Consider the following 13,060-nt stretch of genomic DNA (forward strand, 5'->3'; position numbering starts at 1 on the left):
TCTTCTAGGACAGGTTTGTTAGTTCTTTTAGCAGTCCATGGTTCTTTCAGCATTCTTCACCAACACCACAGCTCAAAAGCATCAACTCTTCTTCAGTCTTCCTTATTCATTGTCCAGCTCTCACATGTGTATGAGGCGATTGAAAAATACCGTGGCTTGGGTTAGGTGCATCTTAGTCCTCAAGGAGACATCTTTGCTCTTCAGCATTTGAAAGAGATCTTTTGCAACAGATTTGCCCAATACAATACATCTTTTGATGTCTTGACTGCTGTTTCCATTGGCATTTATTATAGAACCAAGTAATACGAAGTCTTTGACAACTTTAATCTTTATCCATCTTTCATGATGCTGCTCATTGGTCCAGTTGTGAGGATTTTTGTTTTCTTTATATTGAGGTGCCCCCAAAATATGTGTTTTAAATTCTAACCCCTGTATCTATGGGTGTGATCCTATTTGAGAACGGGTTTTCCTTGTTATGTTAAAAGGTCATATCAGTGTGGGGTGTATGTTAATCAGATCACCTTTGAGATAAAAAATGAGAGGATTAGAATAGTGGCTAAGGCATTTGACTGCTAACCAGACGGCTGGCAGTTCAAACCCACCAAGCACTCCTTGAAAGAAAGATGGGCAATCTATTTCTGTAGAGACACTGCCTCGGAAACCCAAGGAGGGGTCACTATGAGTCAGATACGACTCGATGGCAGCAAGTTTGGTTTTTGGTTTAGAGTGGAAGAGAGAGGAGAGATGGGGGAAGAGAGATGTCATACCACGTGGAGATCACCAAGGAGCCAACAATCAAGGACATAGCCGAGAGACAGAGAAAACCTTCCCCTACAACCGACACCTGAACTCAAACTTGTAGCCTCCTAAACTGTGAGAGAATAAATTCTGCATGTTAAAGCAGAAAAGAAGAAGAAGATGGCTGCATGGTGGCCCATTTATGAAAAGGGAGTTTAAAATAAAAGGAAATAATGGATATCGCTGGACTAAATAATCCATAACACTACACAGAGAAAGTAACATAATGCTTATGTACATTCAATTTTTTACTATGCATAGATGACTTAAAGAGCTCTGGTGGTGCACTGGTTAAAGTATTCAAACACACCAGCTGCTCTGTCGGGGAAAGATGACCCAGTCTGCCTCTGTAAAAACTCTTGCGCAGTTCTACTCTGTCCTCTAGGGGTGCTGTGAGTCAGAATCAACTCACTGGCAGTGGGTTTGGTTTGGGCTTTGCTTCCATAAAGATTGACAGCCTTGGAAACCCTCTGGGGCAGTTCTACTCTGTCTTCTAGGGGCGCTCTGAGACAGAATCAACTCTGGCAGGGGTTTGAATATAAATAAGTTGGACAAATACTTCATTAGATACTATGAAATTTGAAATCCCAAAATGCATTATTTTCTCATTGATACTTATTCCTACAATGTTGTATTTTAAAACCATAATAGGGACAGAAGAGCAGCACTGGAGCCTAGAAGTTGGACTACAACCACAAAATTAGCTCTGTTAAGTAGACAGGAAAGAAGCATCCACGCTCTCTCTGTGCTGACGCTGTGTCTCCATCTGCTTAGGCTGAGGCTTCTCCGCAGATGGTCTGAACAAGGAATAAAAACGGAATGTGTTTTATCTGAAGAGAAAGGAGCTTCCATTCCAAGAAACATGTTAACACCTTTTACAGCCTTGTTACCAGTGACAGTTCTCAGCATCTAACCTTTTTCTGGGAGCTCTGGTAGTGTAGTGGCTAAGGCACTTGACTGCTAACCAGAAGGCTGGTGGTTCAAACCCACCAGCCACTCCTCAGAAGGAAGATGGGGCAATCTACTTCCGTAGTGATACTGCCTCGGAAACCCAAGGAGGGGTCGCTATGAGTCGGTTCCGACTCGACGGCACATAACAACAACAACAACCTTTTTCTGTGTTTGCCATTTCAACCAGTTGTGCTGTCCAATTCAGTGACCTTATTGCACTCACTCTGTTGTGCAGGAACCATCACCACTACCCACTTCCAAATTTTTTCAGCCCTTAATCACCCTTCTTACCTGGAACTGAAGTAACCCTCGTGGCTCAATTTTCAACCAAACAATAGACTGGTCTGCAAGGTGAACAGTAACACTAGGAAGGTCCAGTCAAGCATTCTACAGCAAAAGGGTAGGCAGCATTTACCCAAGGACAAAGTAAAAAGAAGAAAAATATATTTTTCTGGAAGTTGTCATGGTTGTGCTATTTGTCAATCTCCGTAAATTTGAGATTTGTTGCAATTTCTTCTCTTCTTCTAAATAAATGTTAGCTTTCACACCTAATTTTGAAAAACAGTAAGTACTTAGTTGTTTTATCCCTTACTTTGTTCCCATCTTGACCCAGCTAGCAAGTGTGGATGGTTTCCTCCAGATGCAAGCAGCCTTTCACACTGCAGCCCAAAATGGAGGACAAGAGATTGCACTCTTAAATCATTACCATTGATGCCTTTCTTTGGTCTCTCCTCTGTGCTCTTTCCCACTATGTGAGAGAGATAAGAGCCTTGTGATTTCCAGGGGCAAGGGAGTATACCTTTCTTTAAGGTGAATGGAAAAATCACTTAATTCCATGGCTGCAGTTGCAGCTACGTGCTATTAAAAGTCCCTGAGTTCATCATTGAACCAGGTTTCCAAGGACCAAGTTTCGATTCCATCTAAATATTGTCAAACTGGTCTAGATCATAAAGCCCTTCAGAACTCCACCTAGTATGTATGGCTCCATGGTGGGTGTCTGGGAAGGTACTAATGCCCAGTTCTATGAGCGTGACTTTTACATTCACTCTAAAATAAGCAGATTTACTGGGCCATGAAAGGAGCTCTGGTAGCAAAGCGCCTAAGGCATTTGACTGCTAACCAGAAGGCTGGCAGTTCAAACCCACCAGCCACTCCTCGGAAGGAAGATTGGGCAATCTACTTCCATAGAGATACCGCCTCGGAAACCCAAAGAGGGGTCGCTATGATTCGGATCTGACTCAGTGGCAGTGAGTTTGGTTTGGTTTTTTGGTTTGGACCATGGAAGGAAGAGGCATTCATGGGATCAGGGGGTGGTAGCAGGAGGAGGGTGTTGGAGATTGACTTCAAAGTCCAAGGGTCAGACAACAGTGTTGATGCCAGATCAACTACAAAAGACATGTAGGACCCTCAAATCATTTGTACCAAACTGAATTCTCTTTCTTCAGAAAGGACTGTCCAATAATTCACTCGACTGTTTTTGCCCTCTTTGCCAGGTCTGCTTTGTGAACTTGGATGTGAACAAGGACAAGTGTAGCACAGAGCATCTGCAACAGGTAAGACGTGGGATTTGAGTTCTGCAGGAACTCATTACAAGGGACCTCTGTAGTAATGGAGAATTTGACATGATTTCCTCTTAAATGATGCTCATTCTGTCATAAGACTCTTTCACTAGATGGGTCCATCACAGCCCATTTCCCTACCACTTCTTCTGCAGTTTGCCCATCTGCGTTGGTGGGACTTACTTTCCCACGTTAGCAGGGCTGCTCTCTAAGCAGATGTTTCTTCCTGCATACCAGCTCAGTAAAGTGGTCTTTCCTGATCTTCCAACTCAAACACCCTGTCTGAGATGATTTTTCCAAAGTTTCTCCAAAACTTGCTTAGTACCTTCCCACTGACCCTCAGGCTTACTCTTCCTGCAGCTTTAGTCTAATGCTTCATAGCTAAGCTTGGTTTACCAGTCCAACACTCCCTCATCTGGGGCAAGCATCCTGTGACAGCTGAATGGGGGAAGTGGCGGTTCAGTGGCAGAATTCTCACCTTCCAGGCATGAGACCTGGGTTCGATTCCCAGCCAGTTCCCCTCAACCACAGCCACCACACGCCCGTCAGTGGAGGTTTGCATGTTGTTGTGCTAACACATTCCGGTAGAGCTTCCAGATGAAGGCAAACTATGAAAAAATGTCTGGTCATCTATTTGGAAAAATAAGCCAGTGAAAACCCTGTGGATCACAATGGTCCAATTCCGTTGTGCTCGGGGTCACCAGGAGTCAGGGGCCAAGCCAACAGCAACAGCAGGTAAACATTTCAAGCTCGTTCAAGGTTGTGAGGGCCCTGATGTAAATCCTTGATAACTGGTAAAAATTTGAAGACGCATTCAGTCCTTTGGATCCAGAGCCTGTGTGGCACAATGGAAAGAATGAAGTGTTGTAATAGGATTTTCCTTTCATGCTCAAAGCTGAAGATAGCTTGACCTCACCATTTGGGGTACTGCTGTTCAAAGTATAGCATGCACACCATGAACAGCTTGATCATCACAAGACAGTAGACTTGTATGTACTCTGTTACTCCTATAATTTTTTTTCTTTATGGTATGGCACCTGCAGCTTTGCAAACCCAGTTGCCCACACAGATTACCTAGTTTAGATTTCCCCCCTCACTCCTAATATCATTCATCACCAGAGGGATTTTTCAAAAAGAAATAGTACATGATTTCATTTTATGAAATGGCTCAGAGTCCATTCAAGTGAGAGTAGAAAGGACTCAACCAGGTTGACATCGTAGGAACTATGTGTTTGAAGGCTTCATGTGAGTAATTTGAAACTATTTCCTGTTATGGTTAAGAGTAGACATTTTGTCACTGACTAAGCTACATAAACCTGGGCAAGTTATGAATCTTCTTTGAGCTTCAGGCAGCTTATGTCAAGTGAAGGTAATAATGGTACCTAATCCATCCACGGTTGTTTGGGGATCAAATGTCATAAGACACAGTAGAATTACAATCTTTAGCATAGTGCTTATTCACTCCCATTGAGTCGGATCCAACTCATAGCAACTCCTGCTTTGGGTTCCAAAGTGGTATCACTACGGAAGTAGATTGCCCAACCTTTCTTCCAAGGAGTGGCTGGTGGGTTTGAACCACCAGCCTTCTTGTTAGCAGTCAAATGCCTTACACACTATACCACCAGAGCTCCCGGTGCTTAGCACAAGCATAAGTGGAAAATCAATGCTTGTCATTATTATTATTGGCTTTATGAGAACAGATGACTATCAGTCAATGATCATCTTATTAGAATTATTAAGAGGAAATTTTCCTAAACTACTACTTATGCCTATACATTGAGAGTAATTATTAAATATTTACATTAAAAAATGTAAAACTGGAGAGGTTTTAAACTTTACATTTAAGAAATTTTCTGTTCCAATCGCAGCCCTATGCTTCTCTTCTAGTAATAATCTCAGTAGATTAAGTAATCTATGGTATGATCAGTACCATAATTCACTCATTTCTTCACAAACTACTATCTCCACTGCCACAAGACTAGAAGAATGGGATGTAGCCTGGCTACAGTACTGAACATCTTGATCAAGGACCCACAAGATGGATCCTGATTGAAAAGAGGAAAAAATGGAGAATGAAATTTCAAATTTTTACAGAAACTAGACTTACTGGGCCCCTTGGGACTGAGGGAATGCCTGAATCTATTGCTCTGAGATAATCTTTAAGCCTTGAACTGAAACTATCCCATGTAGTCATCTTTAAACTAAGTAATGGTTTAGTTCAACCAATAAAGAATGGAGCAGTGCACTTTTTAAAGAATTGTTTACATGAGATCAAACTGACAACAGTAACTCTAAAACACAGAGGAGATGTCTGGAGGAAAGAAAGTCTAAATTAATGGTGGTGAAGCAACATGGGTAGAAAGAGTGAAAATGGTGACCCAATGTAAAGGATGTAACCAATGCCACAGAGTTGTATCTGTAGAAAATGTTGAATGGGTGTATATTTTGTTATGTATATTTTCACCAAAAATAAAAGTAAAGAAAAAAAGAGGAAAGTTTTGGGATGATAGTTTGAAAATGAAAAGAAACCACCTGCACTAATAAATGTTCTTGCTCTATAGAAGCTAGTCAACGTTTCACCAGATCTTCCAAAACTTATCAGCTCCATGAACGTCCAACAGCCAAAAGAAAATGAGATTGTCCTGTTGAGTGGGTTAACATCTGGGAATCTTCAGGCAGATTTTGAAGTTCCACAGGTAAGAAACAGAAACTGTTCAGAAGCCATTCACAAGTGATGTGTTAACTCTGGACAACTTCAGCACAGATCAGCATGAGCCAGAAACAGATGCTACATTATAAGCTCTTATCATATATGAATCAAATATTTCTTTGTGTTCAGGTATAGCCTTCATTTGTATTTCTTCTAAATATCGCCACTCAGAGTTTGATAGTGCTTTGATCAACTCCTAACATTTACCTATTCATAAGGTTTTCAGAGGCCATCTTCTTTCAGAGTAGACTGTCCTTCTTTCTAGTCTGCCCTAGTCTGGAAGTTCCACTGAAACCTGTCCACCATGGGTGACCCTGCTGGGATTCAAATACCAGTGAAATAGCTTCCAGCATCATAGCAACACACAAGCTACCCCAGTACAACAAATGAACAACAGAGTTAAACTAGAGCACACTCAGCTTGGTTTGGACAGCCAAAATTAGAAATGTCTCCTGTTTCAGGAACAATACCAACATTCCAATCCATACTATGTGGCCCTAGAACCCTACAGTTTAAATTTTCTTGAAGTTCTTTCTCCCTTGTTGTTGTTGTTCAGCTCCGTTGTGTCAATTTTGACTCAAATGACCCATGTGACAGAGGAGAACTGTCCCATGGGGTTTTTTAGGCTATCAACTTTGAAGACACAGATCACTAGGTCTTTCTCCCACAGATGCACTGGCAGAGTTCAAACCACCAACCTTTCAGTTAGCAGCCAAGTGCTTAACCATTGTGCTAGCAGGGTGCCTTTGGTGGTGTAGTGCCTAAGGCATTTTTATTGTTAACCAGAAGCCTGACAGTTCAAACCCACCAGCCACTCCTCAGAAGGAAGGTTGAGCAGTCTACTTCCATAGTAATACTGCCTCAGAAACCCAAGGAGGGGTTGCTACGAGTTGGATCCAACTCAGTGGCAGTGGGTTTGGTTTTTGGTTTTGGGATGAGATACCAAAGCAGCCAAGGTAATAAATACAGGACAGCAGACTCAAGGATGGAAAGGGAGTTTCCTGGGTCCTAGGCCCAAAGAAATAAAATTCCTCCTACAAATAATGTAGGACAAAAACTGTATTATTATCATTCTGTACTGATACTCATCACCATTAGGTTAATTATCATAATACTATATATTTGGAAGGATCTCTGGTAGCGTAGTGCCTAAGGCACTTGACTGCTAACCAGAAGTCTGGTGGTTCAAACCCACCAGCCACTCCTCAGAAGGAAGATGGGGCAATCTACTTCCATAGTGATACTGCCTCAGAAACCCAAGGAGAGGTCGCTATGAGTCAGGTCTGACTCGACGGCACATAACAACAACAACACATATTTGGAAAAAAAATAGGTGAATGTGTTTAATCAGTTTCCAAGAACAATACATAAAACTATATATATAAAATAGCTGATTTGCAGAATGAAGTATGTTGACAGCAATACATAATAGAGCTCAGATCAAAATGATGAACACCTCTGTTCCTTTGTATTGTTCTTTTAGTTTTCCTGGCAATTTAAAAAATCATCTTTTGTTCTTCAACCCTTCAAATGCTCAAAAATCCTAGAAGTCCATCTGCTATTTTTGTTCCATGCCAGATGCTTTGTCAAGATCAACATACAGCCCATTACAGGTTGAGAATCAAGACCAGAAAACAATTCTCAGGCATTCAAAGTTCTAGCTTCTGAAAAAAGAACACACAGACAGTGGCTCTAAGTTCCTGCTCTTTTATATCAAGCAAAACCATGTGGAGCAGAAATAATATGCAATCCTGAGATTTTTGAGAGCATCTCTGCTCCAGGCCTGTATTTTCTTTGCTGTTCCTTCCTGGCATTGACCTCCTGCCTCACCAGTAAAAAGGTCTGGCTTCATCTAGGATGGAACACATGGGTCATCATGAATCAGAATTGGCTTGACAACAGCTAGTTTGGTTTGTTTGGCTTAGGATGGGATACATCACTATAAGAAATTAAACACAAGGTGTAGCAGCCTAAGTAGCAAACTAGTGTTCCAGGAGAGGACAAACATTATTCTCTGCCCTCATAGCTTAAGCACACGTATGCACATTGGGTGTCAGTTTTCTATTAATGATGCAAGAATTTCACTGTTCATATGAACTTGAGTCTTGGTAGCCAAGGAACAGCATAATGAAATCAAAGTCATTTCACATTTGAAGCCAGCAGATCTGGATCTTTCTGAAGTCAGTGTGCCAGTCTATAAGATTGGGATAACAATGATTTCTACTTTATAGGATTTCCTTGAGAATGATACAGGCGTCTCAGTGTGGCTCAAATGGTTAATGTTCTTGGTTGTAACCAGAAGGTGGGAGGTTCAAGTCCAACCAGAGGTTTCTCAGAAGACAGGTCTGGGGATCTACTTCTGAAAAATCAGGCATCAAAAACACTATGGAGCACAACTCTTCTCTGACATGTGGGGTCACCAGGAAGAAGGGTCAACTTGACAGCAACTGGTATTTTTTTCCAAGAGATTAAATAGGTGAAAAGCACTTTGCTACAGATAAACTTTAGTTTTTGTTATGGAAAAAAAAAGAGCCAAGGTAAATAATTTAGGAACCTCAACATTTTGAAATTGTCAAAGATTTCGTATTACTTGGTTCCACAATCAACACCAATGGAAGCAATAGTCAAGATATCAGACTATGTATTGCACTGGGCAAATCTGCTGCAAAAGACCTCTTTAAAATGCTGAAGAGCAAAGATGTCCCCTTGAAGACTAAGGTGCGCCTAACCCAAACTCAGCACCGCTGAGTCGGAGCCAACTCACAGCGACCCCTCCTTGGGTTTCCAAGGTGGTAACACTAATGAAGTAGATTGCCCAGCCTTCCTTCCGAGGAGTGGCTGGTGGGTGCCATAGTACTTTCAGTCGCCTCTTATGGATGGAAGAGCTGAACAATGAATAAGGAAGACTAAAGAAGAGCTGATGCTTTTGAGTTGTGGTGTTGGTAAAGAATACTGAAAGTGCCATGGACTGCCAAAAGAACTAACAAATCTGTCTTGGAGGAATTGCAGCTGGAATGCTCCTTGGAAGCGAGGGCCAGACTTCGTCTCAGCTACTTTGGTCATGTTGTCATAAGGGACCATTTCCTGGAGAAGGATATCATGCTTGGTACAGTGGCGAGTCAGTGAAAAAGAGGAAGGCCCTCAATGAGATGGATTGACACAGTGGCTGCAATGATGGGCTCAGGTATAGCAAGGACTGTGAGGCTGGTGCTGCAAGACTGGACAGTGTTTCGTTCTTTTGTGCATAGGGTCACTGTGAGTCAGAGCCGACTCGAGAGCACCTAACAACAAGAGCAACATTTTGCAAAAAATACAATTGAAACTATTTCTCCCCTGAAAAATCCTGCTTCAGAAAAGTGTGTTATCTCCAAAGCTCATGATACATAATGGTTTAAAAGCAGTATGATAAAGCAAATAACAATTAATAAAGCAAAGAAGCTTTATTTCCAGGTAATCAGATATCCCTGACTTTGTAGCTGTTAACAAGACTACAAGGTTGATTGGATTCACAATCAACACCCATGGAAGCAGCAGTCAAGAAATCAAGTGATGTATTGCACTGGACAAATCTGTTGCAAAGCATCTTTTAAAGTGCTAGAGAGCAAAGATGACACTGAAGACTAAGTTGTGGCTGACTTAAGCCATGGTATTTTCAATAGCCTCATATGCATGAGAGACCAGGCCAATGAATAAAGAAGACCACAAAAGAATTGATGCATTTGAATTGTGGTATTGGCAAAGTATACTAGATATACAATGGACTGGTAGAAGAAAAAGCAAATCTGTCTTGGAGGAAGTACATCCAGAATTCTCCTTAGAAGGTAGAATGGTAGACTTCATCTCTTGTACTTTGGTCATACTGTCACAAGACATCCGTGTCTGGAGAAGGACATCATGCTCCATAAAGTAGAGCGTCAGAGAAAAAGGGAAGACCCTCAACAAGATGGATTGATACAGTGGCTGTGACAATGGGCCCAAGCATGGCAATGACTGTGAGGCACAGGAGTGGGCAGTTTAATTCTGTTGTACAGAGGGTTGTTCTGAGTCAGAACCAACTTGATGGCACCAGACAACAGCAACAACAACGAGCAAAGCTGGTCCACTATGAATATTACATGAATCCTTAGTAATTTGTGATTTGTCAACAAATTATGCATAGTGCTTTGTAAGTTCATTTGTTCTTTAAAAAATACTTAGAAGTGAAGAGTCCATTCTCGTTTTCTTTTTAGATAAACAAAAATTTATAACAAGTGCCCCTGTTTTGTAGAATACTTTTCCCAGCTTTTGACAAGTGACTATTGGGAAATCCCGGCCCTCTTTGACTCTGCTTATGAAAATTGATACTGATGCTAATTGGTCCTGGCCTTGAGTTGAACTTGTTACTCTCTGATTAATCCCAGTTAGAATTCTCAATTAAACATGACAGAAAATTAACTTAAGCACAAAGGAAATGTATTGTCTACATAACTAAAGAATCCATTGGATAGTGTATATAAAGAGACTTGAGCAATGTCATCAAGACTAGGACATGCCATTCGCAGACAAACTCTTCCTACAAGGATGCAATATAGCCTTGAGTTCAAGTTGAACACAAAAGAGTAGTGGCTTCTGGAAGAAGTCTCATTGTGTCCTATTGGCTGTCATGTGTCTCCTGTCCATTTCTAAACCAATCACTGTAGCCTGAGGAATATATTATTCAGATGGACCATGCCTGAGTCACATGATCATCTCATGTGAGAAGTGGAATTAACTCTATGTGACCCACTTGGGGCATTCCTAGGTGGTGCAAACAGGCAAGCACTCAGCTGCTAACCAAAGGATCAGAAGTTTGAGATCACCCGGGGCACCTTGGTGCTGGTCAGTCTACTCTGAGGAATCAGCCATTGAGACCCTCAAGGAACACAGTTCTCCTATGACACACATGGAGTCACCATGAGTTGGAATCAACTCAGCAACTTCTTACTTTTGTTTTTGGTAATCATTTGGACTGTAGGTTGGGCAGGAAGTTGTGCCCTACAGAGAAATTAGTGTATGAGAACCAAAGGGCAAGTGGATGCTGGGTCACAAAAGCAACACTGGGGATCAGGTGGAGTCAAATTGCCAAAGACTCATTAAAGATCATTCACCAAAAAGGTGTTCAGAATTCTGCATACCTTTCCTTCATAAGAACTAACCAAGAATTCCCTGTGAGTTACAACGCTCAAGCATTTTATTCTTTATTCCAAGGATCCCTATCTTTCCCAGGTATCACTTCATCTTTCTGCCGTCCCCCAAAGACCCTAAATCATTTTGTAGGTACCAAAGTCCATATATTTTAATAAGTCAGCAACGCTGGAGTTTCTTCCACACTGAATCCCATCCTAGCCAACCATAGGTCCTACCCACTTGTGTAGTGATATTCTCAGTTTAGCTGCCTTGGCCTAGTCAAGGATGGTAACCTATTAATCCATAAGTAAAGATGGAAAGATTGGCAGAGGCAGCTTGAGCTGGGTAATTGGGGCAGACAGAATCAGTCCTGAGGGAATAGCTAACATTCTAGTGGGTTCTGTAATGAAGGGAATATACAAGCTCTTTTCAAAAGGTCTTTCTGGCCAGGTCAGCCCCATTTACTAGCATAAACTCTCAGGTGTGGTCTGGAAGCCATTTAAATAACAAATACACTTCAATCAGTGGGGAAAGTCCAAGGATTTAGAGGTTCCCTATCAGGAGCCAAGGACAAAGACCAAATTCTTTGGGTAAAGTTAATGTCAACAGCATCTCCTAGAATCACTCTAATATTCAATCAAGGATCGTTGAATGATATTCATGTAAGAAAAAGATACTCTACTTTAAGAAACAGAACATGCATCTCCATGTGTGTGTAGAAGGAGCCCTATAGGCACAATGGCTAAGCCTTCAGCTGCTAACCAAAAGATTGGTGATTCAAACCCACCAGCTGTAGCATGGAAGAAAGATGTGGCAATCTGCTTCCATAAAGATTACAGCCTTGGAAACCCAATGGGGCAGTTCTACTCCATCTAAGAGGGTCACTGTGAGTCAGATCAACTCAATGGCAGCAGGTAGCAGGTGTGGGTTTGTATTGCTTGGCGTGTGCACACACATCCACACCTTCAGGAACAAGGATTCCAAAATGGCCAGTTAACTGGTTGTTAATTGTGTTGTTGTTATGCGCCGTCGAGTCGGCCCCGACTCATAGTGACCCCTCCTTGGGTTTCTGAGGCAGTATCACTACAGAAGTAGGATTGCCCAACCTTCCTTCCAAAGAGTGGCTGGTGGGTTTGAACGGCCAGCCTTCTGGTTAGTAGTCAAGTGTCTTAGGCACTATGCTACCAGAGCTCCCAACTGGTATTAGACCCAATTAACTTGAACCTGGATAAGCATAATATAAATAATCCTTTTTATAAAGTGAACATTTAGATGTAAAATATTTCTCCCAAGCATTTCAAATTGCACTTTGAGATAAATTTGCTTAGTTTCTTCCTTCCTATTAACTCTTATTTTAATTCAAAGAATTTTCTCTTAAAAATAAAATTAGGATACTGTTCCTCCTAAAAAAATGAAAATCCTGATGCCAAGGCATGCTTTTGACTTATTAATAATCTGCACATAAGCAAGTCACAGTTTTTTTATTATTATTATTTTAGTGAACAACAATATGAATAGCGAACATGAGTTAAACAGAGGTCTGTCTGGAACCCCATGCAATGAATGACTTGGCTTCTTCATGACAGCTCTCCCCATATGCTGGTCTTTCAGAGGTAGTTCACTTCTAGCTGATTTCTTAAACTTCATATTTGCTGCTTCTTCAGACAAGCAATACAGATTATAAAATCTAAAGGTAGTTGTTAGAATGCTTGAGTATCTGAAGTACTGGCAGAGACTTCACCAAACCAAGACAGAGAAAGATGTTGATCAGAGACCCTGAAACTCAATTTAATCAAGAGCAAAACAAGAACATTGAATATGACTGTTCACTTTTCCTCTAAGTCAAAATTTCTCCTGGGTACCCTGTGTTCCCAAACATCATTTGAATTTTTTTCAA

General features: G+C 41.4%; 1 protein-coding gene across 1 annotated transcript in view; it reads left to right on the forward strand.

Moving 5' to 3' along the window:
• The window catches only part of LOC103199620 (SPHK1 interactor, AKAP domain containing), a 163,315-nt gene that overhangs the window by 115,328 nt on the left and 34,927 nt on the right, over positions 1 to 13,060 (forward strand). The window contains exons 3-4 of the mRNA XM_007943949.1: positions 3,243 to 3,302; positions 5,870 to 6,004. Coding sequence (XP_007942140.1) covers positions 3,243 to 3,302; positions 5,870 to 6,004 — 195 coding nt within the window. The remainder of the gene's footprint in view (positions 1 to 3,242; positions 3,303 to 5,869; positions 6,005 to 13,060) is intronic.

The sequence above is a fragment of the Orycteropus afer genome, unplaced genomic scaffold, assembly GCF_000298275.1.
Source record: "Orycteropus afer afer isolate SDZICR_OR568_19922 unplaced genomic scaffold, OryAfe1.0 scaffold00006, whole genome shotgun sequence".
Lineage (NCBI taxonomy): Eukaryota > Metazoa > Chordata > Mammalia > Tubulidentata > Orycteropodidae > Orycteropus > Orycteropus afer.